Raw genomic sequence first — 27,371 nt, 5'->3', positions numbered from 1 at the left:
TTACACTCAGTAGCAGACTCAGGAGAGTAAGCAGGTAGGTGTCAAAGATGATCGATTCTGTCTTGGGTGGAGAAGGGTAGACATCTTACATTTTGCTGGATATATGAAGTAGCCTTTTGGAAGGGGAAGGGCCAGAAGTATAGAATTACAAAATAAAAATGGAGGGAACCTCATGCAATTAATTTTTGTACCATGGATGAATATAAAAGAGAATAGGAAACATGAAAGATCTCTACAAAGTCTCAAATTGGGATTCTTAGGAAAAATTTTATAAAATAGCCTGCTGGAAGTTTTGGAAGACAGAATTTTCTACACTGTTCAGATACTGTCATTATAATTAGATCAACAATGTTTTAATGTTAGAAGAAAGGGCCAGGAAAAACTTACTTACCAGTTGGTAGGTAGGAATATTTTTTCACATTTGTTTATCTGGTTTAAAGTAATACTCAGAACTCCAGGATGAGCCCCTTCTGCCCAGAATCATGAGAACTGCCTATCAGCACTCGTGGAAATGTGGCTCTAATTTTGACTGTCAACGAGAAAGTGTACAGTGCAAAGCCATCCCCAGGGATGGGAAGTAAAGCAAGCTAAGAGAGACAGGTGGCAGAAATGATTAACAATAACAAGAGTTAATGATTCTGCTTCGAATAGAGTAGTTACATGACAGTCTATTCTTCCACCTTTCCATTAAGAAGTCTCTCTGTATGGGCTGAATTTACTGTAACACATATTAGGAGGAGGCTCATTTTCATCTTTTTGGCCATGCAAGAAAGACATAATCATCTTAGAAGGAAGAATATTATATAAAGACAGGAATTTGGCATTTCTGTAATTACTTCCTTTTTATCATTATTACTATTTTAAAAATGGAGAAGCATGGGTGATAATATTTCCAAGTATGGGGATTATTCTTCAAAAACAAAGACAAAGAAACCCACCACCACCACCACAACAAACAAAGCTCTTCAAGACACAAAGGATATTTGGTAGAAGAGCACCCAAAACACCAGAGTGATTAAAAAAAAATGTATGGGAAAACAAATTTCTTATCTGTAGCATGAGATTTCACAGCCAAAAATTTGGAAGAATAAAATCAGATGATACCAAACATAATTTTCTGTAACCGTAAAGGTATTTGAACAACTGGACCAGAATTGCTTTAAAATAATTTCTTTTTTTTTTTTTAAAAGATGACCGGTAAGGGGATCTTAACCCTTCACTTGGTGTTGTCAGCATCACGCTCTCCCAAGTGACACAGGGGCTGGCCTGCTTTAAAATAATTTCTATTTCTACTTCATTTTAATATAAGTTGTCAAAAGACAAAAAGAATTTGCTCAATTGTTGTGGATAACCCATAATAAATACTCTGGTCAGAACACATACAAATTACTACAGCAAGCCAGAAACAAACATTGTTCTGATGGCTGTCACAAAAGAAAAACAAAAAGAAGCAAATGAGTTGTGGAGCCTAAGCTCTTCCATTCTTCTGAAGGGGAGGCTATAAATGTGGTAGTCCAAGGTCAAAATAACCTTCAACATCTGTAATAACCCCCTTGGGTCAATCATTCCTTACAACACCCTAATGGTCTATTGAAGAACGAAGTGTCCTAAATGAATATGGGTAATTTTAGCTTCTAAACAAGGTAACAGAGAATTTCTCTAGTTGGAGTGAGGATCTCAGAGGGCCTTCATCACTACAGAAAGGCAGCTTAGAAAACGCCCTGACAAGGGCAAGTTTTACACCAGAACTACAAAATAGCTTTTAAAAGTGATAAAGGGGGTGTAACAACTCCAAACTAAGTTAGCTAACTATGAGGAAAATTTCTAGCTTGAGAGATTCAATTTTACTTCTTGGTGTCCAGAAAGATACTTAAGAAATGCATATGAATTCCAAGACTCAGTATTGAAGGATGTGAAGGGATTTAAATGACATTCTGAGAGTTGATAAGCATGTTAATCACCTTTTCCAAGAATTTTTCATGTCTTTCCCCTCTAAAATGAGAAATATGACAATGTATTTTTCTTCTACATGTGACACATGCATTTCAAAGATATAATTCTAGTTAATCTATAAACATAAGTAGTTTTGTTAAACTATGAATAGTAAATATAACTGTTGTAATATGCGTTGACTATTAGTTTGGTTAACATATAATATTCACTGAGGATAAATTCAGAATGTCAAGGGAATCTTGACTTGTACAATTTGACTTCTAAGCTACTGTTAAAAAGAAACATTCTGTTTAAAAAGTCATCCATTTGAAGGTGTCTGGAATCCTGTTCAAAGATTACATTGCTATTAATTACAGATTTGTAATTATTTGTAAATGGATCTGAAGTTCTAAGGACTTTATGCATAACCAGAGCATGGCATTCATTAATAAGCTTCACCAGAAATACCAAGGGTGGGGTAAAACGTTGATGAACTGAAATGATTACTCTAGAAATTCCACAGACTACCTTCCAGTATTTTACTTTCTACTCTTGATAAGGGGGAAACTTGGCATGGCAACTTAGATTAATGTGAAATATTAACCATATAGCTGAGTGATACATTTAAGTATTTTTAGTTCAAATGTTATATATAAAGAAAACAGACAAGTATCTATTTTTGAAATATGCTGAATTATTAAAAACAGTATTACCTACCACATAAATGACTATGTGGATCTTCAGATTTTCTGAGAAGACTAAAAAAAAAAAAGCCCATTGAATAACTTTGAGTAAGCAGAGAAGAATATAGCCAAGGGCTAGAATAGAACAAGTACTCTAAAATAAGAAGAGCTAGAGTGCAGGTCTCAAATTTAAGGGACAGACTATCCTTACCACCTCAGGGGACAGAAGAATTGAAGGAGAGTCCTCTCACCTCATTTAGTAACAATCTTGGAGTTAAATAAAGGGATCATGAACTTATTCTTCCTCTCTAACTAGCACAATCAATTCCAGATGAAATCTGCAAACTATTGAGAGTTACTAACACACCTTAAAATTAATATAACAATAATGATAATGAAGACCTACTATAAGCCAAGCACTGCAGTTAGCACATTATATTTTAACCCTTTTAATCTTCCTAACTACCCTAGGAGGTAGAAAATATTCTCATGATTTTATAGATGAGAAATTTAGTAAAAAAGGTTAAGTGACTTTTCCAAGTTTACAGAAAAAATGAGAGGCAGAACTTTGAAACAAACTGGGAGTGCTGTTCCTACGCAGTGCTAACTCTAAATCTTTCGTCTACCAACCAATTGGGGCAAACATTTGTCCTAGGTTTTTAACTTACTATTGCTGAGATGTCTATACATTTCAGAATGATGCCTCTGTATTCTACAATTTTACCAAAAATTCTAGAATATAACAGGTAACAGTTGATAGGATTAGATGCTAATAAATTAAATTAATTTAGAAACAAATTATTAAGAACAATTTTTTCTGAAGCTTTTTTCCCAAACTTTGAGGAGTGCAGGGAGTACATCTGAATTTTATTTGAATGATCAAATCAGTAAAAGCAACAAATATAAAAAGCAAAAAATAATCTCTGCAAGTTAGCAATGGTAAAGACAAGGTATCTAGAGAAAACAGAATATATCTTGAGGGGCCGGCCCGGTGGCGCACTGGATAAGTGCGCCGCTTGGGAAGCGCGGCAGCGCTCCCACCCAAGGGTTCGGATCCCACATACAGACCGGTTCCCGCTCACTGGCTGAGCGAAGCGCGGGAGCAACGCCGAGGGTTGCAATCCTGTTGCCGGTCCCCGGTCCGGTACGGGGGCAACACTGAGGGTTGCGATCCGTTGCCGGACACGGAAAAAGACAAAAAGACAAAAAGACAAAAAAAAAAAAAAAGAATATATCTTGAAAACAGTTTTTATGATGTTAAAATGTATTAGTTTCAGAAGCATTTTAGCAGAAAGGGCTCTATAAATATAGGGTACTTTGTTATAATGACAAACAAGGTGAAGGTAAATAACAAACAATAATAAAAAATGAGCCTTCAAAAATTACAAATCTAGACAACTGCAATGAGCATAAAAGTATAGGTCTTTGGAGAAAGTACTGGAAGACAGAGTTAAGGATAAAGAGATGTTAATAATGCACATTATTCTACCCTAGGAGTGAATCCCACAAGTAATTATGCAATACACTGTAAATTCAACTGAAAATGGCTTTACTTTTGCTCCTGGAACATATCTATAGCATTTCTCAGTATTCTCTATAGTCCAAGGTTATTTTGAAAAATGATGTGGAATATCCCTCACTATTAATTTGTCTCCAAAGCCATCACTATTGCCAATGAATAACTGGATTTACAATGCTATTATATACATTTCAGAAAAAGCTCTGCTAACGAGGGATTCCCTATTTCTATTATATTGTTGACACAATATTACAATGTTTACAATTCTTTTTTGCAGGGCGGGGGGATTTAATGTAGGAAATCTAACACAGCCTTGTATTACTAGAATGATCCATCAGGTTTTCAGATGAACAGTTCCCCAACGTTCCCTGAACTGCAAAATAAATTGACTCTAAGCTCTACTTTTTTCTTGTAAATACACTTTTCATACTAAAGTGTGAAGGATTCTGGATTATCTTACCAGGAAAACATTTTCTAATAAATACTTTTGAACTTTTAAAAGTCATAAGGTCAAAATTACAATTCTAACATCAGAGGAGAAAGATATATTACACTTAGCACTATGTTAAGGAAACATGCATTTACTGAAAAAAAAAACCATCCGAAAAAGGAAGGTTTTCAAAGGATGATTAGTTACATGAAAAACTAAGGATATTTAGTTTTAAAAGCACAACTAAGAGAGGACAATATTAACCATAGCAAATAGAAATGAGAATAGCTTCTAGCATACATTTTTTACAACACCAAGATTATTGTAAATCCAAGCAGAAGAACCAGTACTAGAATGCTTAAAGGATATGCTAAAGAAGTCAAGAGAATAAGCAGAATCTTTCCTACATTAATATAAAGGGTCTTCTCAATTTACTTATCTAAGAAAAAATTCTGCTTGCTTTATTGTTTTCAAAATAGAAATACTAAAAGAAAAAAATTTCTATTTAGTGGTGGAAAGGTATTTGTTCTCAAAAATATTAAGTAGAATAAAAATAATATTAAGCACAATTCATAAATGAGAGAATTGGCTTTAGAATCAATTAAGCAGAAATACTACTTTTCAAAAAATTCTGTTTAATAGGGTGGATTTTTATTGCCCTATTACATATTAAAATTATTTGTTTTCTAATAAACTGTTTGTCTGTGAAATAGCACCAGGAAGACTTTTGATTTTTCATTTTTTAATTACTCTGTGCATGACAAAGGTGCTGTCTTTACTGAGTTCACACCATTGTTCATCAGACAGCATGAATATTCTAGCAGTTACCGTGAAGTTCCAGAACCAAGGCCCCAGGGTTCCTGTGAGAAGCTGGCAGATTATAATTATGATCTGGGACTCTGTAACATCGAATCTATGCATAAGGAAACAAACATTTCAAAATAACTTTACTCAGAGCTTTTGCTAAAGAACCCTACTGAAAAAGGTAACAAAAGTAGACTTAAAAGGTAGCATTCTCTTTATAAAGACACCTAAAGATTCAATGATACAATTAAGTACTATACTGTCCTTATGCATACACATACATTTCTTAACTAAATCAAAATAGTAAAAAAGTTTAAAAAATTAAAACTATAACACACTGAAAAAATGACTTGTAAGGAGGCAGCTGGAAACACGAGTATTATGAATGCAGAGTCAACTCTCAATTACCTATGAGTGACGAATACTACTTGCCAAATAATCATACTGTCTATGACATATGTCCTTCAGTGCCTGAACCTATCCAGAACTTCCCTGTAGATAGGAATCCTTCTATCCCTCAGAAGCCCTGGTGTATATTTTTAAAAAACCACTAATCATCTCATAATCCTCCACCACCTCAAACTTCATCACACTCCTACCTCTGCTATCCCCCCAAGTTAGCACATGTACATGGAAAAGTAAGTGGGAAAGAATCTAGTCAAGAGTAACTTTTTTTTTGGATATGGTTGTACCAAAATCAAATTGGTCATCTCCTTATCCTATTTCCTAATAATCTGTAGTCCAGAATCTTTTCCTTTTTCCTCTTTCTTTTCCCTAATTCCATAGCAACTATACAGCATTAGTTTATTAGTTGTAAAAAAATAAGTAAAACATCCAATTCAATCACTAAGGAAGTTTTGGAACACGGATGGTGACAGAAAAAGAGTAGTAGTATAGAACAGACTTCAAATAAAAACTGTAACAATTAAAATTAAGAACTGAGGAATGCTAATGAGATCGAAAGATGTCCACGATTTTACCTGAAGATCTGAGGGCCCAAATTGCAATTTAGGTCTCACCTTAATACAAACGGTTGTTGTAGAATATTAACTATAACAACTGATAATATTAAATGGATATAGCTGGGGTACAAATGAATGAAACATTGTTGAGAAAAAAAAAAAACTACAGAGTGAAACTAGACACTAAAAGAAAAATCTCCAGTATTTAATAATTCACGTGATAAGTATTAACATTTAAACATTTAAAGATAAGCAGATCCTATATAGGTATTCAATAGAAAGTTTCCTAATCCTAAATTCACAGAAAGTGGATTAGACATTAACTTATTGCTAGGAGGTCTTCAAGTTACTATTCCTTAGAAGTTACTTGGATAAGATGAACTGGATTTGTCAGACTACCAGTGGAATTACATAGTCTATTAATTTTTTTCATTTAACTACAGAAAAGAAAAGTGGGAAGCTATTTACTTATACAGAAATAAACATTAGGTGGCAGGGTTTAGTTAATGCAAATATGAAAGCTTAGAAGCATAAACTGAAAAATGTAATAAAAAGAAAGATCAATATTCTGCCTACTGTAATTACAAATCAGTACACTAGAAATAAGATCCATAAAATTAACAGACTCACAGACATTATAAATAGAAAGAATCTTAGAGATGACCTAGTCCAAAATCTTTATTTTACAAATTAGGAAATGAGGCTCATGAAAATTATAGATCTTGCCCTGATATACAGACAAGATAATTTGGAGATATACCGGCCTGCCTTTGGTTCATTATAATTTCCTTCCTTTTTTTCACTTGAAAAGATAATTTAAAAGTTTTTCCCCACCTGAAATTATAATTTAAATAAGAGTTCTGCCTTTATAGTGTGGAAGGTTTAAGACCCACGTTTTGTACAAATATATTCTTATTAAAAAGACTGTTTAGGGTTTCTAAGCATTTAATTTATGAGTCTATATATATATCTACAAGTTATGTATTTAACAATACCTAGATATAGAGGGTTTAGGCCATAAAGAGAGAAAATATGAATTCTTCCATTTAGTACAATCCATAAACATTTTTAAGAATTTTACAAATGTTTACAAATGAGCTTTAACTCATACTTATCTTCTTCCACCAACCCAATCCTTCCATGAAGTTCTAGCCTCTAACTCTATATACCTCCCCTATCTTTCATATCTATGCTAGTAAAAATCTTAAAGAGCTAAGCTGGGTCTAGAAGGGTCCCAATGAACAGTACTGTCAGATATCTACTTGCTCAATACAAGAATGCTGTGAGTACAGGGGTCTGTCTAGATGTGACAGGCACTAATATTCTCTGTGCAAGGCAGCTTTTATCTGTGATCAAAGTGTGGGAAGATATAGTTCATAATTTCACGTAAGAAGTATCCAAAGCATATTTGATTTCTCACGATGCTAGACTTTGAATGGAGATTAGTTATGGATGAATTAAAATTCTGTGCCTATTTTTGTTTAAGATACTATGAGCATACTTAAGAGCAATTAAAAACAGCAACGTTGTACAAAACTATGCTATCTACCGTAAGTTAATTATTGTGCAGCATATGCATGTACTGAAACAACATACTGTACCCCACAAATATGTACAAATAAATGTTAAAATATTTTGAATAAAAATAAAAACAGTAACATTAAAGAGACCAAAGAGAAAAAAAATTATGTGCCATTCTATTTTATAAAATTATTAAAAGTAAAACAACCTGAGTTTATTATACATAAAAAAGAAATTCTCATGATTTGTTTCACTCACGTGTATAAAAAATCAAAATAAAACAATTCAAATAAAAGTGTCTTAGAATAAGATTCCTAATGTACTTAAGGCTGTTTTCACTTCCCTCTAAGAAAGAAAAAGAAAATGCAAGTGATGTTCTTTCCTTATTAAGCAAAATAAAATTCCGCCTTTCTTTTCCATGCATATAGTACAAACTTCACTTCAATATTTAACCTATTATACACCTGTCTATTCTGGATGCTCTTTAGAAATATATATGAAATCTAAAATAGTGTTTTTAAGACTTCTTTAGGCTTATCTGTATGTATTCTACATGCCTCCACTGCACTGGTATTTTAATAAATATCTCCTTAAACATAAAGTACTCACAGCATATTTCTATGAATGTTATAGCCTGCTTTTAATTTTAAAAAATAGAGTCAGTATTGCTTTAGTGCAAATGTAGAATTTCTGAAAATTGAATACAATTTCCCAAATCAAAACCAATCCCTTGTAATAATATATTTAATTTAAATTTAGATGTTCAATTGAAACTGGCCTCAATATTGCCAATTTTTTTTTTTTTTTTTTAATAGCATTAGAGGGAAGCACTTCAATCTCAGTGGCAGAGTTTCCTATCTAGTTCCTCTGCCTGTTACCCTAGAATTCCTTTGGTCCTGCATCTTCAGCTATTGTGATCCATAAATTATCCACCTCCCCTCCCTTCACTACCTTTAGTCTTTTCTCTAACGGACTTTTAGTGACCTTGTATGCTCATATTTCTCTCATTAAAAACACAAAACCCTCCTTTTGAGCTTCTCTCTCCTCTAACCAATGCTTCTCTCCTTTCCATCATAGTCACACATTTTATAAGTAACCTTATATAATATGTAGTAAGTAGCAGTCTACTTATTTATTCCATTCTTACCCCCTACAATCTGGCTTCTGTCCCCACCATTATATAAAAACTGCTGTGAATGGTTCATATTGCCAAATTCAATGCACGCTTTTCCGTCCTCATTTTGAGTCTTCGCAGCATTTAGCATTGTTCTTTCTTTGAAATTCATCCCTCGTCTGCCTTTTCATTCCAGTATGCCTCCTCCTACTCTGGCTGTTTAATAACTTTTATGGGCTTCTTTCTAAGTTTGCTCTCTAAGTTTTCAGCTATTTTCATTCTACTTGGTTGTCTAAAGTCCCTCACATACATTTTCTAGACAGAACTCTACCTTTAAATAGGTTCCTCTTCCTGTAGTCCTTTTCTCCATCTTCCACCCAACCACCCAAGGAAGTGAACTGGGAGTAGTTCCAATCTCTGCCCTCTCATTCATTCCCCACATCCAAATAGACACTGTGCTCTGTAGTTTCTATCTCTTAAGTCTCTCTCTAATCTATCCCTTTCTCTGCAACAGCACTCCATTGTGTTAGTTTAGGTTTCATCATTCCTCACATTAATTACACTGATGCTTCTTACAGGGTCTCCTTGCTTCTGTCACAGCCTACTCCAATTTACCCTCTGCCATGATGCCAGGCTGATCTTTCTAAATGTACTTTTGTAATTTCCCTGCTTTTGGAGTTGTGAAAGTTCCCTGCAGATTCAGAATAAAAGTCCACATTTCTTGGCAGAGCACAGAAGGCTCTTGCTTTTCTGGATATTCTCCAGCCTTATCTCCAGCTACTGCCCTACAGGCATCTTATAATCCAACTACATGGACCTGCTTGCAGTTCTCCAATACATACTTCATCATAGGGAAACACCATGAGAGACATTCTAAGACTGGAAGACAGAAAGCTGTGATATCAAATCACTCCTAAAAACACCATCTATTTACTCTTCTACTACTTCCATGGTTAATTCTCTCTTCCTTCAGTTCCCACACCATAATGTTGGTACTGCATTATTTGAAAGGAAAAGAGAATACATTAAAGCTGGTTTAAATAAGCTTTCAAAATAAGGGCTTGAAAGTTAACTGTGAGATAATAACCAATGAAACACATACTATGTAAAATCCAGATATAACAAATTCTGCCATTTTTGAAAACAACAGCATCACTAAAAATTAAAACTGAGTTAGGGCAAACCAAATGACCTTAGAAGTCTATTATATTTTATGGGCTTGCCTAATGTGGAGAAAGACTGTAAAAATAGTATTGAAATAAAGAAAAGACTATGAAAATGATATTGAGGAAAAAAATAACTGTACACATTTTCAATTACTATTTTATATCAGAACTCTTCGGTATTTTCTAAGCATTGATCACTTTATAGATTGCTAATGAATGAAGAGGCAAACAAGTTTTCACAGGACACTCGTGTCTGCTACTATCTGTAGTAAGAATACCTACCACCTTAAGATGACCCTTAAACGTTCTCTCTAACCCCCTTTATTTTGAGACATGTCTATCAAATAGCTAACAGTATTAGTAATTATTCAGTTACTGTCATAAAAACATCTTAAATTCTATTTAAATAAATTTAGCAAAAATCATATGATGAACTTGTATTGAACAGTTAAATTTCTATGTATCCTGGCTTTTTCAAGGCCTTGAAAACTAAGTATACTAAAGATCTAAATTTTTTTAAAAAATCCATTAATGATTCATCTTACACACTAGGTTAAGATGTTCTCCTGTCATTGGCCTTCAGAAATTTTTACTTTGACATTTCATAAGGTATATAATCTTCTCAATTTTTTTCTCTTTGAATGCTGCTATGCCATGAAAAAAGAAAAACTTAAGTGGTGTAACTTGGATCTGTGATATTTAATGAAACACCAGTTAGTGATTGCCATCCTTAACCTTGTTCTGAGACTGGTTTACTCACTAATATTTATGGAAAAGTACTAATCACCAGGTAGAAACTATTCATTTTGGAGTTTGAAAGAAGTTTGTGTTTTTAAATTCTCAGGCATTTTGTTAGCAGTAATAATCTATGCTGTGTGCTCGTGTCAACCGAATTATCAAGAGCTTAGATTTTTATAGATCCATAAATAAAAGTGTGAATATACTAAAACCTAATTAAGCTATAAAATTTTGAGATGAGAGTTGCTCTTTGTTCTCAGAAACTATCTTATCTTTCCTGAAAATGTGTTTTTATACATCAAAATAAGACATGGAATTAAGGTGAATAACAGTAGGGGAAAAAAGTGAATTTGTCTATGGGAAAGACAAATGGAGATGAGTGAGGAAGGGGTAATGCTTTTCATCTTGCTTTAAAACTACTGGTAGGGAGGTTCTGATATTTTCTTTTAAAGGTAAAACAGAGGGATATGTGACAGAGACTATTATGGAATAACTATAATAATAAAATTTTAAAATTTCTTTTATTTCTTAAACTAATTTAGCAATTTGATCAATTCCTAATACTCAAAAACCTATAAGCAACATTTTTCATATTTGAATGAGAAAACAAAATGATCATTAAGTGTTACTTACATTCCAAATCGCAATGTTCCAGAAACATATGTTTGCCAGTGTGCACAATAGAACATGAATGTTGCAGCAAAACAACAAAAAAACATCCAATCAGGGTTTGTCCCCAGTTGTACTGCAATACAAGTTCCAAGAACCACAAAAACTGCAGAAAAAAGATCACAATGAAAACTAAACAATACAAATAACAAACATTAACTGAGCTGAAAGGATTTTAGATAAGATAAAAAGAAAAGATGCTGTGAATGTATAATCTACTCTCAGCTATCTATGGTCCCAGAAAAGTAGGAAATAATCTTTTACATTATCTTTTACCCCATATTTTCAATCTCTTCTTTCACTGAACAATTGAGTGGAACCGAAGTTCTTAAAGGAAATACTTGAGCACTTTTTAGAGTATTCTCCTAACTTAGAGATAGTGGTACTATTGAACAGTAAAAAGTTACAAGGCAGGGCCGGCCCCGTGGTGCACTCGGGTGAATGCAGCACTTGGGAGCACAGCGACGCTCCCGCCACGGGTTCGGATCCTATATAAATAAGGATGGCAGGTGCGCTCGCTGGCTGAGCGCGGTGAGGGCGACACCAAGCCAAGGGTCGCGATCCCGTTACCGGTCACACACACACACACACACACACAAAGTTACAAGGCAGAAAGTCAAAAAGAAAGAAAAACAAAGGGACTACACAATCCACAAAGGGACCTATTTGCTTCAGGTTGATAACTGCCTTCTCTTGTTCAGCAGATACAATGTGGGTGACATACATAGAAAAAGACTTCTTATAAAAGTTTGGAACTCAAACCACAAAGCAAAAATGACTGTCATCTAAAATAAAAAATATGAGCTGGCTGGTTAGCTCACTTGGGAGGGCATGGTGCTGATTAACACCAAGGTCAAGGGTTCGGATCCCCATACCAGTCAGCCACACACACAAAAATAAAATAAAATAAAAAATAAATAAAACGATTAAGTAAATAAAATAAAAAAGACAATACCTATCATTCTGCAGTCACCTGGTTAAATTATAATAACCTTTCAAGATACTCAACTAGCTTTTACTTAGTGGAAGTTCTGAGTTTTTCTCCCCTTGACTTTTAAAAGTTGTAAGAGTTTAGTTGCTCTTCCTCCTCTACTAAGCAAGTTGCTGTCAGGATACACTGAATCTGCAAATCTGGATTCAGGAGGTAAAACTTTTGGGGAGTTTTGTTTGTTTCTTTTTAAATATTTTAAATGCTGTGCCAAATGACAAGAAAACTACTGAGAAACTAAATATAAATAAGGCAGGAAAGTTCCTATCAGAAAGACTAGTTAGAAACTGTCATTTAGTTTCTAAATCTTTTTTTCCTCTAAAAACGTACTAAAACATTAATTTCAAAACTTGCAAAATAGTGCATATAAAGACATATTACCTATAACCTAACTATAGTAACCCATCTATTGCTAGCATTTATTTTTTCTTAGTCTTTTTTTTCTTTTGTACAAATTTAAGGTGTACAATTTACTATTTGATATACATATACATAGTGAAATGATTACTACAGTTAAGAAAATTAACTGATCCATTATCTTCCTTCCATCGTTAATATTTTTTTTCCACCTGTGGTAATAGCATCTGAAGTCTACTCTCTTAGGAAATTTTCAGTATATAATACAATATTAACTATAGTCTCATGCTGTAACTTAGATTTCCAGACTCATCCGTCCTAGTCTTTTTAACCAAGCCCATTATAACATATATTATAATCCTAGTCTATAACATAATTTTAAATATCCCCATAATATTCATTTAAAGACCACAAATTACCTAACTAATCTCCCACTATTGTACTCTTATCTATAATTTCTGAAATTTTTGATGACAATTGTGCCCTAAGATTTTAAAAACAAAAGATGCCAAAAACAATATTCAAGACTAAAAATACTTAAGTATAAATTAATTTAATTTCTACATTTTCCAATACTGCCAATAATGAACAAATATTAACCAGATTCATATAGTCTTTTGAAAAATACTAAAATTTAATACAAAATTACTTATTCTGATAGCTAAATAAACCTCTTATTTATTCTAACACTGTTTATCACATTGCTTTTATCAGTTAACAATCATTAACATTAAAAAAAATCAACAATACCTGTTGATAGTGAATCACAACCATGATCAAAAAGCTCTCCCAAAGGAGAACTACTATTGGTTCTTCTTGCCTGTTTCCCATCTATAGCATCCAAAGACTGGTAAACGAAAAGGCCACATGCACAAGCAATATATGCCCACAGAGGTGCCTGTGAAATAAAATGAGAAAGGCAAGAGTATTCAGACATACCAGTTATTCTGTTTGGCTAATATATTTTTACCTGCAGATATTTTATTTTCATTCTCTAGAGGAGTACTGCTGGTTGGACACTACAGAAGAGAAGATCGAAGTGCTACATAATGACGAACTTATTGAGACAACTGGGATCGTAAAAGAATTGAACTCCCTGCTTTTAGGGGTTCCCAAGCAGATGATGGATAACTACTTCACAGGGACATTACAGAAATCACATGAGAAATTAGACAAGGTATCTTCTATAAGATTCCTCCCACCATTTAGATTCTGAAAGTCAATTAATAAATAATCTAGTACAGTTTTTCCCAAATTGTATCTTTCAAAATGTTTACAGGTATTATTAGATTTACAGGTATTATCTTTCAAAATGTTTACAGGTATTATTAGAAAAGAAAAATTCCATGTTAACCTCATGAGGGAAACACTAGGTTAAACAATGTTAAACAGATTTCTCTACTAAAGGACTTCTTCCAGCCCTTAATATTGCTAATGAACACTGTGAATATTCAATACGGGGACACAATATACTGACATTTTCAAAATTTATTTCAGCATGTAATTTATTTTTAAATGTACTTCAGTGGTCCACAGAACAACACTACGGAACTGATGATCAAGTGCACAGAGAACTCAAAATGTTATTTTTCAAATATCTATAGTCACATCTTCAAGAATAGTTTCTCTTTTCCCAAACACAAATTGAACTGCTGGTATTGAATTTAAATGTTGTGTATTTTTAAAAGGAGAACTTCTATTTTGTTATCTTTAAGACTGAACAGAGTGTTTTGTATCATTTTTCATTATTTTCCCATGCCCGGGCCATAAAAAATTTTTTTTATAATCACGAAGTATTTTCTCAGACATTGGTTACTAAGTTACACTGTTAATATTAAACACTCAGAGCTGCAAATAACATTAAGTATATTCTATACTGCAAAGGGGTTTCTCTCTGATAGAGATCTATTCTGTACTCTGCTATTAAAAGGTAAGAATCTTCTCTTAAACATTTTCCTGGAGTCCCACATTTTAAGACATTGAAGTCATGATTATCAAGAGAACCATAGTACATACCTTTCCTAAACTAGAGTTACAAACCCTGAACTCATAATTGTGGTTATGTAACCATACTTCACATGCAAGCCTACTGAACTGGGTAATTAATCCTATGTGACTAAGAACCCCCCCTTCCGGACTTTGGGTCTACCACTTCTTGCTCCTAAAGGAATCCAATTAACTCTCTAGAGTTATGCTGTCCTGTACAGTAGCCAGGAGCTATGTGTTACTATTTTAGTTTAATTAAAATAAAGTAATATTAAAAATTCAGCTCCTCAGTTGCACCAGGCACATTTCAAATGCTCAATAGCCACATGTGGCTATGACTAACATATTGGACCACAAAGATATAGAACACATCCATCATCACAGAAAGTTCAACTGGATAGCTCTACTTTAGGGGATTTAAAGCTAAGCACTTCTTGGGGTCTAAACTTAGGTTTTAATGCGGCAAAGTGTTACTCTGGAACAGAGACAATTTCAACTATTAGTATACACACAATCCTAGAAAACTGCAAAATAGTAATTACATACCTAAAAAGGAGTAAAGCTCTCTTATCTTTGCATTTTCCTTTTTTCCTGTGAGTCTGTAGAACACTAAACTAGTATTTACATACTTCTTCCTTGTTCTCATTATTTCATAATTCTTGGAAGTATTTTAAAAAGAAAGCCTTCTAATTCAAGAATAAGTATGGTCTCAGCTGGGTTAAGAGCCTGGGAGAAACCCTGAATAAATGAAGAAACTAATATATCAATCAGGAAATCATTACCCCCTGATAGGTGGGTAGAGAACCAACATAAGCAAATAATCTTACGACAATCTGACAATTAACCAATTTGTAAAATCTTGCAGAGATGTTTATATGGGAGTCGACTCAGGCAAAAAATTCTAAGAAACATATATAGTTTTATTGAACTTCTGAAACAGAATTGAAGGATTCATATACATACAAATATATACATATGCTGGTGCAAGAGTAAATGTTTTTTCTGGGAGGATGCATCAAAAAATTGTTAAACACTGTTATGTTTGAGGAGATGGATTGGAAGGGGTGACAAGAAAAGGCAAGTAAAAAAGAGATTTTATTTTTTGTTTTATACATTTCTTTGTTTGAATAGAAGATAACTGGGTAGTGGGATTACGGACAACGTGCCATTTTCATTTTTCTATGCTAAAAAAAATCGAACATGTTATTTTTTAGTGAATTAAATCAAAAGCATTAAATCTAGCAACATAAAAACAAAAACAATTGAGCATTTAAACAAAAAACCTCTTATGATAATATTCCAAATTTAAATTTATATTTAAATTTGATAGAACTCTTATTGGTAATGGCATAGCTCAGTTTGGATTTTCATGTGTATGAAATAAATAACTCCGACTTCCTCTCTGTCTGATGTGGCGAGCTTAACTCAGCATATTAACATCTATCAAGCTGAAAGACAAATTCCAAATTAATTTACGATACTAAAACCAAAGCTACTAGCTGATGAAGTTTAAATACTTAGTAACAAACAGATCAAGGAGATATTTTGGTACCCCAGATAAAAAGAGAGACGTCAACATCTCTACCTTAGGAATTTGAAAAATAAGGACAAACTCATTTTCCTTTCATATGTACTAGGAAATGTGACTTTTCTAACAAAAAACAAACCCAACTGAAACCATTACAATAGTGACCTTTTCTTATAGAAAGATTGGTATCTAAAACTCTGATCCATGGGATGGCCAGTTAATTCAGGTGTTACAACACCAAGGTCAAGGGTTTGGATACCCTACTGGCCAGCCACCACAAAAAAACAAAAACAAAACCAGAAACCTGACAACAAAACTCTGAGCCACTCCAAAAATCAGCAACATAAAAATATATGGGAAGTTCAGAATACTCTTCATGTAGACATGAAACAGTGATCACCCACTGGTATAAGGTCTAAAAGAATTAGAGCTATAGTCAGTGAGAATTTCACTGCATAATAAATTTAGAGAATGAACCTCTTGACTTCTTGTGACACCATATATTATGTATTATTAGAGGAAATTGGGAAAGGGAGGGGGGTTGTGGGTAAAAAGAACAGGTTATATACTTAATATTTTTGACCAATGAAACAATCACCTACCGTTCATTGAGCATTATATGCCAGACACCCTAAATGCATGATCTTACCTAATCATCATAATACTAAAAAATAAGAATTATAAAGATAAAGTATGACTGAGAATTTACATATCTTACTGAACATCACAGGGATGACAGATCCTATCATGGAAGATAGCCATGACCTATCTTAATGCATTCTGATCTAAGCCTAACAAAGACTTCTACCATGCAGCTACAAATGCATCCAGGCGTACCCTTTATAGGAGGACATTACCTTCCCTTGCAGAGCAACTAACAGTGGCTCAGCCATATTCCACCTGGATTCTTCCCAGCAGCAATCCTGAAAAGTTCCTTATGATCAGAATAGTTCTCATGCTGGAAGTCTCCCCAAGGTTTAACTAATTCTAAGATTACTCTAATAATTCTGAATCACTTAAGAACAGAGGCTATGGAAAAGTACTATGGGGGGGACATGGTACCCGGTATATTCTAGGGTGTTCAACAAATGACTACTTGTGGCTGAGCTACCTTTGAACTTGCTTTCGCTCCCTGATCCTCATCCTAGAACTAGCTTAGGACTATTGGAGGGCTCCCACTGGAATCAACACACCTATTGTTCTACTATATCTCTAAGTATATGTAAGATGTGGGCAAAACAAAACTCCTCTGGAAGTAGTCAGGTCCTCAGGAAGGACCCAGGTGAAACATGTCAAAGGATATGTGATAAAGAATCCCAGGACATATTTAAAGAATTGTATTGGTCTTTGTTTTTTTAAGTATCCTGACTGATATACAGCAAGATACTTAAGAAAGGTAGGGAAATCCAGAAATATATCCACACAATCTGTATGGACTGTATTTGTATAGTAAAAGAGGAATTAAAATAAAGGTATTCAAGGGTGGGGGAAAATGAGCAACTGAAGGAAGACAAAAATCACGTTTTATGGGTAACTGTGAACAATAGCCATTCATTTTAAGAGATATATGTGGAAACAAATGTATTGATGAAAACAGAAAAAGATAGAGGGTTGGATGGTGGTAATTCATCTCAAAGGACGAATCATCTGAAAAGACTACTTTTTTCCCCCGTATTATCTTTTTTTTTGATCAATATTACTAGTATGTATAACAAATTGTACTTATTCTTTATGTCCCTTGTCCAATCTCTCCTTACCCCCCTTCCCCCTCCCACCACTGATAACCCCTAGATTTCTTCTCTCCCTCTGAAAGAGTAATGGTTACTTTGTTGATCTGTTGCCTAGATCATCTGTCCAGTGCTGAAAGGTGTGTTCAGGTCCCCCATTATTATCATAGAGCAGATGCTTCTTCTGTCACTCTGGATTGGGCTTTGTGGAGAGAGACATCCTATTCTTGAAAAGACTACTTTAAAAAAGTATTACTTCAAACTTAAAACAAGATAAGGAACATTGTGGCCATTATAATTTCATATAGTTCAGTCACTCTGACATCTTTAGTTAAGGATCATCTTCTATCTTCTTAGGTTACCTGAGACTAATCATTTAGATTAATAAAGGCAGAACAAATGTTTCTGATTCCTTCAGCTACCTAAGTACCTTAGTTCACTTTTTGACAAGGAAATTTTAAACCAAAGAAATAAACATCAATTTACCCATTCTGATGAAGAGTTCTAGCTTTGGTTTCAAGTAACAGGTACAGAAGGTAACGGAAGGTAATGGAAGGAGAGAAGTTTGGATCTGAGAAGGCCTAGGTAGAGAGTCTTTGAAAGCAATACCATATTCCTTTCCTTTAAGGCAGCCAGAGCAGGATATGAACAGGAAATACAATATACTGACTTTTTCTTACACTTCCTTCGCCTTGTTAGAAAAATAGTGATATACCTGAAGTCTATCAGCCACACTGGTTTACAAGAGAAAAGGGATATTGAAAATTCTTACTGGAATGGAGAGGAAAACACTTTTGATAAGACTGGTTTACAGTTATGCCATCTCAAACACCAGAGACTTTTCTCTCTGATCATTTTAAACTCTGCTAAGACTTTATTCAGCCATTAAAAACAGTATAAAACTCTTTTGTGAAGAATTGAGATTTAGTGATTTTAAAAGGAACATGTTACATGTTAATCCCTGCTAACATTTGTTTAGTAGGATCAGAGACTACCCTTTGCTTCTGGTTTCTAACCAGCAATAGTGTACAAAGTAGGCTGCACTTATGAGCTTTAGCACCAGTAGTGTATGTGATAGTATATTTTAGAATAGCTGACAAATAGCTGTCAGACTATCATATCTTTAGTTAAAATGATCCCCAAATACCAGTTGCAATGTTTCTGCTATACAACAAATGTTCATATTTGCTGTTATGAAATTCCTCTTACCTGCTCTGTAGCTGTAGGGCAGTAGAAGACTAATAAAATAGTTGTACAGATATTTATTGACAGTCCAATGATGGTGATGAGATTTGGAGCAATCCAGGAGGGAACTCGTCCAACTAGCCACTCCCAATACCCTTGCATTAAGGGCTCAAGCAGGGACCGTCCAGCACTCTGATATCTGTGTTCTTCTAACCGCTTTAGCTGGTGTCTTGACAATGGTGGTGTAGGTAACTGAAACAATTTATTTAATATACACCCTGTAGTACTCATATGCCCGAAGCCCAAAGGGGCCTCCAGGTGAGAATCTCCGCATCGTTTCCTTGTTGACCGATGCCCACTCATGGATCTTGGTTTTCTTTTATTTGGAGACAATTATTTATCTTATTTTGTAGCTTTTTGTGGCTGGTGCTTTAGCTGGAAAAAAAAAATACATCTGTCAGTCACTATTTACATCTTATATTAATATCAGTAAATAAAAAAAAATCAAATGGCTAAGAGAATAATAAATATCAATCAGGATCAGACAACTAGGGACCTGATTTTGGTTCTAGTTCTTCCCAAAGTATTGAAGGTGAATAACCTCACCTTTAAGAGAAAAATATTAAGGGATTTTAATAGTAAGATGATTTCTGTTACCTTATAGTTTGACTTCAAAGCTCATACTGTTTTTCTATCTCACACTGTTCTCAGTAGTATAATGGAACAAGTGTTAGAAATAATCTAATCATTTCACATACTGAATATGGAAATTGAGGTCCCGAGGCTAGCAAATTAGTATTAATATCAGAGGAATAACTTGAATGAAGTAGGTTCTAAACTAGATTTTTATTTAACGATAATAGCTAACATTTATTAAGCACTTATTTATACCAAAAACTTTTAAGGATTTTGAATATATGAACTCATTTAATCATCACAGCAACCCTGGAAGGCAGGGACTATTAATTATTCCCATTTTTACAAAAAAAAAAAAAAAAGAAAAGAAACTAAGGCACAGTGAGGTTAATTGCCCAAATCATAGGGTAAGTGGTGTTCAAACACAGGGTTTTTGTTTAAGCTAAATCAAAAAAGAAAACTTCTTTATTGGTGGAAAGGTAAATAGATAATAATCTAGGCGGGGGCAAACAACAATGAAAAAAATTAACTCTAAGACAATATACAGTCATCCCTCAGTATCTGTGGGCTACTGGTTTTCAGGACATGCCAGCCCCCATACCAAAATCTGAGGATGCTCAAGTCCCTCATATAAAGTAGCATAGTATTTGCATTTAACCTACATATATCCTCCTATTAACTTTAAATCATCTTTAGATTACTTATAATGCCTAGTATAATGTAAATGTGATGTATATAGTTGTTATACTGAATTGTTTTTTAAATCTGTATTATTTTTAATTGTTGTATTGTCATTTTTTTATTTGAGTATTTTTTATATTCAAATATTTGGTTGAATCCATGGATGTGAAACTGCAGTTATGGAGGCCCGACTGTATATGTATAAGCAAAGTGACCTGATGAACTGAGGAAGCAGTAAGAAAAAAAGTGTAAGTGGGTTAAGTGATAAATGTTGATAAAGGACCTTGAGTTTTATCTCTGAAGCGCTTTCACTTGATTTAAAAAACATTAGAAATAACATTATTATTATAAGTAATTAAACAGTGTAGGAAAATAATTACAAGAGTATTTTCAAGATTAATAGGGTAGCTATATATATATTTATCAAAATGGAGAAAGTAATGGGAACAATTAAAAATTAGTAAGGTGATCCCAAGGCTTGAAGTGGTGAGGGCCTGGAGTAGGGTGGCAAAAATGGAAATATGAAAGACAGTCAAGTCTATAAGTAATTTCTACTTAGAAGAAAGAATTAGCAGAAAATGCTTAAGAATTAGACATATGAGGTGAAAGAGCAGGAGAAAAAGGAGTCCACATCTAGATCCCAGTACCTAGTACCATAGCTAGAGCCTTTCCCTTTTGACAACAGTACCTGCTGTCAAAAGGGAAAGTTGGAAAGGAAAATCAGTTTGTTATTTTTTGGCTGTTGGGGTGGGGAGGGGGATTAGAGGGGAACTAAAAATTAAGTGCAGATGTTTTAGACAAAAATCAAAAGACTAGAATTTGGATAAGATGAAAATTTCAACTCATCAACTTAAAAGCTAAAGTCTAGTTACTAAGACTAGAAAGTGGAAAACTTCTTGAGGGGTTTAAGTATGATGGGAAAAGGAAAAGAATAAAGAATCTTGGGGAGAACCCATAGTTAACGAGCAGGAACAGGAAGAGAGGCCATAAGATTTAAAAAAAAAAAAAAAAAAAAAGAAAGAAAGAAATAGAAAAGAAAAAGAAATAATCTTAATAGAACTAAAAGGATAGTGCCATTGAACCAAGAGAGGTATACCTTGATCTTCTGGTTGAAACTATCCAGAAAGCAACATGAAATTCCCAGAAATGGTGCACTATGGGAATACAGATTGTGCACCATTCAAGCTTCTAGGATATCTTGACAATAGATCTAGTACCAAAACATGCCCAGTTGTCCTTTTTTTCTTTTCTTTTTTTTTTTTTCTGTGACAGGATCCCAGTTTACTCTAACTTGGCAGGGTGGTCATGAGAGTGGCACATGCCACCCTGTCCCAGGTAGAGGGAGGCCCGGAGGACCAGTGAAGGCCAGTGTAGAAGAAATGGAGGGCATGCAACCCCTGGAATGTGGTGAGGCCAGGCCAAGGCCCAGAGTCAGCTGTGGTAGGACAGGATAGGATGCCCCTGCCACCCAGGGTGGAAAGCACCGGACTGAAATCATGCTATAGGGCTATGGACCCAGGCTGCAGGGGCAACTTGGTAAGTGGGGCACAGGGTTGCATGACACAGAATATGAAAACACAAGAACACAGCTCATGAGTAAGCACATGGACATACAGGCACAGATTCACAGACCTGAGGGACACCCAGCCACGGCTGGGCTAGACATGTGAACACAATGTTGGTGTCACATACAGACCAGAACTTCTTCCCTATATTCCCATAAATATATTCCCAAATTCCAAAATTTCAGTGTCACTAGGTGGCATCCAAAACTTCTGTTAATCATATATAACAATATATATCAAAACAGTCATTATAGTCAAATTAGTGCCACAATTTAACCAATGAGGTGCTTCAAAATAAAAATATACTTCAAACCAAGATGGCAAATCAAAGCTAATTTCTTACTATTTCAAAGATTTATCCACACAACTATACCACAAAGTTATTGATTAAACCTGTTTTAAAGCCATGTTTATATAATGTTAAACAACTGGTGATGAGATCACTTGAGATCAGATGACAGAACAATAATCACCAGAACACTTAGCTTTCTAATAGCCAAATTTTCTATAGTCATTTTGAAGGATATATTTGCTATAATCAGCTCTCATCGAATTTTACTTTAAACAGGAATAAAAAGTTTAGTGAAATCCATTTGTATTTTGCTGTTGCAGTGTTCCATTCTCCTACTGTTAAGAAAAAAAAAAGGTGATATATTGAGGGTGATAGCCTGCTTTTAGCACTAAACAGCTACAAGTAACTGATCCTAAAGGTTTTAAGTTTGTGCATTTGGCAGGACTAGTCGATAAACTGATACTCTCCTGAGTTTTTCCCCCGTGACCTAGTTTTCTTTAAACCTTCCATTTCTCTTTTAGAAAAATCTACATTTTGACAACTCTTTCTAGATCTAGCCATTATATAATTCATACATGAAAAGAGGCAATGAGTTTTTTAAGGTTTTCTTTGTCGACATTTCAGTTCAGCAACATTGTCTCTGTGAAGCTATTAGCATCAACACTGCAAATATAAATTCAGAGACATGTAGCCTCTGACATACAGATGGTTGTTTTACTTTCAACACATACAAACAGCCACAGAGGTTGCTGTCACTGCCACAGTCCATCATCATCCTTCCTTCCTTTCACCACATCTCAGACGTGGGGGCTACTGCCATGAAAACCATTTCAGAAAAAAACAGAAGCTTCTCAATTTTAGCAAACAAAAGACAAGCATAACTCAAGGGAACAGACTAGGGTAGACTGGCTACAATAGGAACATCAGGACTATATAGAGAAAGAAAAAAAGATGTTGGATGGAAATATGGAAAGGAGGAACACATATTACAAAAGTTATTTTAGCCACTTGAGACTTTCATATGGAGTCAGGCCTATGTCCAAAAAAAGGTGAGCAGAAAATTTCCTTTTCTTATATTTTCTTAAAATAAATAAATAAATAAATAAATAAATAAATAAATAAATAAATAAATAAATAAAATTATTGCTGTTAGCCTAGAAACCTAGCCACCAGTCATAACAGGCTTTTATGAGAAAGTGGATCCCAAGTTCCAAATGCATTCAGCCAGTATCTGGATGCAGTGAACAAGACAGACATGGTACCAGCTCCTATGGCCAGTGGGAAAATAAAAACTGGTAAACAAGCAAACAGCATTACACACTGTGATAAATGCTACAAGGAAAACAAAATGCTGAGCCAGAAAACAGTTGGGGGTTCACATTTTACATAGGGTGGTTGAAGTCTGTAGAAACAGCTTTTATAACAGAGGAAAAGAAGAAGCTAGACCTTCTAAGAGCAGGAAGAATAGTCCAAGAAAATGGAACAGGCGCTGTGGCAGGAAAGAGCTTTTCTTGGCTCAGGTACCTGAGAGATCATCATGGCTCAACAGGAGTATACCAGTAACAAAATAAAGTTCAAGAATTATACAATGCAGAGGTTTATAGACCATGGCAAAGAGTTGAGATTTTATTCTGATGTAATGGAAAGCAACCATTGAACTTATAAAGAAACCTATAATTTCGGAACGCAACCTATTTGAACTATTTTAACTGAGCATGTTTTCATAAGTTACAATAGTAAAAGTGAGTATTTTAAACTGTATAAAATTCCCATCACCTGTAATTAGTTTAGGATAATATTGGTAACAGTCCTATAGCTATTATAATCTTTCCACTTGTAATCAGTAAACTGTCCTCCTCTATTATAACCTGGCTCTAGTGCTCTGCTCCCTTCATAGCACTTATCCAAACTTTTTTGGTCCTTCTCCCACACAACTCTGTAAGTTCCATGAGTGCAAAGGCCATGCCTATCTTGTTAACATTCTTTTCCCACAATCTCATACTATACTCAGCACTAAGTACATAATCAGTACTTACTAAACAATGAATAAATATGATTTGTTTAGTACTTAATGAGCACTTAATTGTTCTAAATCCTGAGGAAACAAATATTGAAATACGCCATATCCTCAAGAAGCTCAACAGTGGGGGCGGGGAGTGGGTCTTGTAAACAGCTAAGTTATAACAGGCTGTCAACAAACTGTTTTCTGAGTCCAAAAGAGAAGAACATATATAATCTGACAAAGAATTTTCTTTGTGCAGGCATGATTATTTATGTTAAAAGTCCAACAAAGGTACAAAAATATATTTAATAAATACCTCTACTAAAATTATATACAATTTTGTGGGCCTTAAAAAGTCAATCATATAGAACATCTGTGTTTATAGCAGCTGAGGATAATGGCATACTGCTTATGTTATTCCTATGTGGATTTAAGCATGGGGAATATCTGACAACTATCACATAAAAAAAAAAAAAAATCTCCAACTGCTGAGCAGAGCATAAGCTCACAGTGTCCAACCTGTTCTGTGAAATTCCAGAATTTACATCCTCCCCATATCTAAGGGTGCCAAGTTTTGATCTGCACTGATTCAGCAGTATGTTTACAGTCCTTTCACAGGGGAATTGGTTACTATACACCTCTTTCCCACCTTTATGGCATGCTAAAGGAAAATACTCATGGCTGACACTATTAAGGGAGGCAGGGCAAATTATAAAGGAAAAGGAAAGAAAAAGGAAGGGAAAGGGAAAGGAAAAAAGGAAGGAAGAAAAAAGAAAAAGAAAACTAATAGGATCATAGGAATATGTTCGGCATTATTTAACAAGTGATATAGAGCAAGTTTACAAAAACAAAAGCCTTTATCAACACACTTGGAAGCAAAAACAGTAGAGTGTAATACAACTTAGATCTAGTGTTCTGAAGTGAAATCTTGCATTCCTTAAAAAAGGAAATAACTTTTTCCTAAAAAAAAAAAATGAAAAGAAAACGCCTGGAATTTTATAAATTATTTTTCTATTCCCTTAAAAAGGATAGCGCAGCATGACCCTCAAAAAGAACATCACTAGCACCTTTAGCCAGCATAAAAGAACAAATCTGTAGCCTAGAAAACAAGAAATTTACTCTACAATAAAATGTAATTGGTGGTAATATGAGAGGCAGATTTATCTAGTTTATTTCTTAAATGGAAGGGCTGTAAAGACAAGTTGTACTAGGGGCTTTAATTAGTTTTTCTCGGCACAGAAAGAAAATGCAGCAAAATGCTTTTAGAACTTCAATCTCTGGAATTCTATGTGAACGCCAATGGTCCTAAATTAGTAATGTGCTAAATGCCCTTACCACAGTTTAACTTGTGCTGTATGTCAGTCAATTTAATACACACGTGTTGAACACTTTCCTACTAGTTCGAAAGCTGGAACTGAATCTTTATTCTTCGTTCACATACAAGATAAGGCACTAATATTTGTTGAAAGACAACAATGAATTTGCCTACTATCGTAATATGGATTCACTGATGAACTAAAAGATTTCATGCAAAATTATATATACTTTATACCAGTGATACAAAATGCCAAAAATGACACAAAAATGCCAAGCACCAAAATGGAGAAAACAAGTTAAACACGGCTGAATGTAAAGATCCCACTCATCCACAGTGTTCCTGGGAACACCGGCAAACACTACCAACCCTCCTGTCCTTTCTCCTTCCAAGAATACTACTGAAATGGACCCCAGCTAGTTATCTCAGAGCTTGTCAACATAGGCTGAAATTTCTGGAAAAGTTGCTGACCGAGAAGCGAGGCCTACGCACGAAACACCAGCACCCCATTCCAAAAGGAAGGCAAAGCCGGCACAAGATGCCACAGGGTTTGTGGACTCGGCAGCACCCGGGCAGGAGGGTGTGGACCTGATAGGCAAGGTCGGTTCCACGCAGGCAGCGCCCCCAGCCCTCGGCCCGCCCAGTGTTGGCCTGCCGCGGTTCTTCCCACCCCGACCTTCGGCTTCCACGTAACAGTCTCCGGGCTCCCGTGCCGGCGCTTCGCCAGCTCAATCTGGCCACACGGGGCCAGAGGGGCAGCTGCTCCTCGCCCTCCCCACAACTCCGCGCGCGAGACCACCCTGCGCGACGAATGAGAACTGCCTTCGCCTCGCCTGAGCCCATACACAGCTATATCCTAATGCCCGGTCCCAGAGCATCCGGCCCTAGCGCCACTCCTCCTGTGAGAATTGCCCTCACCACATCTTGGCCGTCTTCCCAAAACCGAGCCCCGCAGCCTTACCCGGACCTCAGCAAGAACACCCCCAGAAGTATAAGTATCACCTCCGACTCCAGACGACTGAGTGACTCTAATCGGCGGCAGCAATTTCACAACACTTTTGCGACTGCCGTAAAGGGAGACAGGGTCGGAATGAGCGGCGGCGCGGGCGTGCTCCTCCGGTCGGTGAGCGCGCCCCGGGGCTGGCCTGGCTGCTCGGGAGCGCGCCCCAGTGTTCCGCCCCGTTTCCATCCTGCGGGCAGGCTTCTGGGCCCGCGGCGGGCACTGGCGGGGTCAGCAAGGTAAGGTAGGCCGAAAGGGGGCCTAAGGTCAGGTCTTGGCGCTGGGAGCCGGTCCGCTCTGGAGCGGTTCGGCAGAGGGTGGAATCGACAGGTTGGGGAAACGGGCGCAGCCTGGACCCTCCGTCCCAGTGGCGGGCGCGCGAGGCTGGTGCTGGCTCAGCCGGCCTCTGGGGGCTATTTTGTGCTAGGCACTAGAGAAGGGTCGGGGTAGCGTGAGCTGCGGGCGGGCTCCGGTGGACCCACAGGGCGGGGGCGAATGTAGGCTGGACTCTTGTCTCCGCGCCCCACTTTTCTGTCCTCTTCCTTGGTTGTCCCCCCCCCCCCCCCCCCCC

The 27,371-nt window shown here is 35.7% G+C and overlaps 2 protein-coding genes across 3 annotated transcripts in view; one reads left to right on the top strand and one right to left on the bottom strand.

The window, feature by feature from the left end:
- The window catches only part of CEPT1 (choline/ethanolamine phosphotransferase 1), a 47,665-nt gene extending 20,848 nt beyond the window's left edge, over nucleotides 1–26,817 (bottom strand). For both annotated transcript variants that reach the window (XM_008571869.1, XM_008571860.1), the window contains exons 1-4: nucleotides 26,762–26,817; nucleotides 19,334–19,744; nucleotides 13,634–13,781; nucleotides 11,503–11,644 (exon numbers count right to left, since the gene is read on the bottom strand). In XM_008571869.1, coding sequence (XP_008570091.1) covers nucleotides 11,503–11,644; nucleotides 13,634–13,781; nucleotides 19,334–19,672 — 629 coding nt within the window. In that variant the 5' untranslated portion in view covers nucleotides 19,673–19,744; nucleotides 26,762–26,817. The remainder of the gene's footprint in view (nucleotides 1–11,502; nucleotides 11,645–13,633; nucleotides 13,782–19,333; nucleotides 19,745–26,761) is intronic.
- Nucleotides 26,818–26,950: 133 nt separating this feature from the next.
- Nucleotides 26,951–27,371, top strand: part of DRAM2 (DNA-damage regulated autophagy modulator 2) — a 22,468-nt gene continuing 22,047 nt past the window's right edge. Inside the window, exon 1 of the mRNA XM_008571837.1 lies at nucleotides 26,951–27,039. The gene's annotated coding sequence lies outside the window, so the exon portion shown is untranslated. The remainder of the gene's footprint in view (nucleotides 27,040–27,371) is intronic.

Source organism: Galeopterus variegatus, unplaced genomic scaffold (assembly GCF_000696425.1).
Source record: "Galeopterus variegatus unplaced genomic scaffold, G_variegatus-3.0.2 Scaffold45, whole genome shotgun sequence".
NCBI classification, from domain to species: domain Eukaryota; kingdom Metazoa; phylum Chordata; class Mammalia; order Dermoptera; family Cynocephalidae; genus Galeopterus; species Galeopterus variegatus.
Note: the sequence above shows the minus strand (reverse complement) of the source record. Positions and strands in the feature narration are given on the sequence as shown.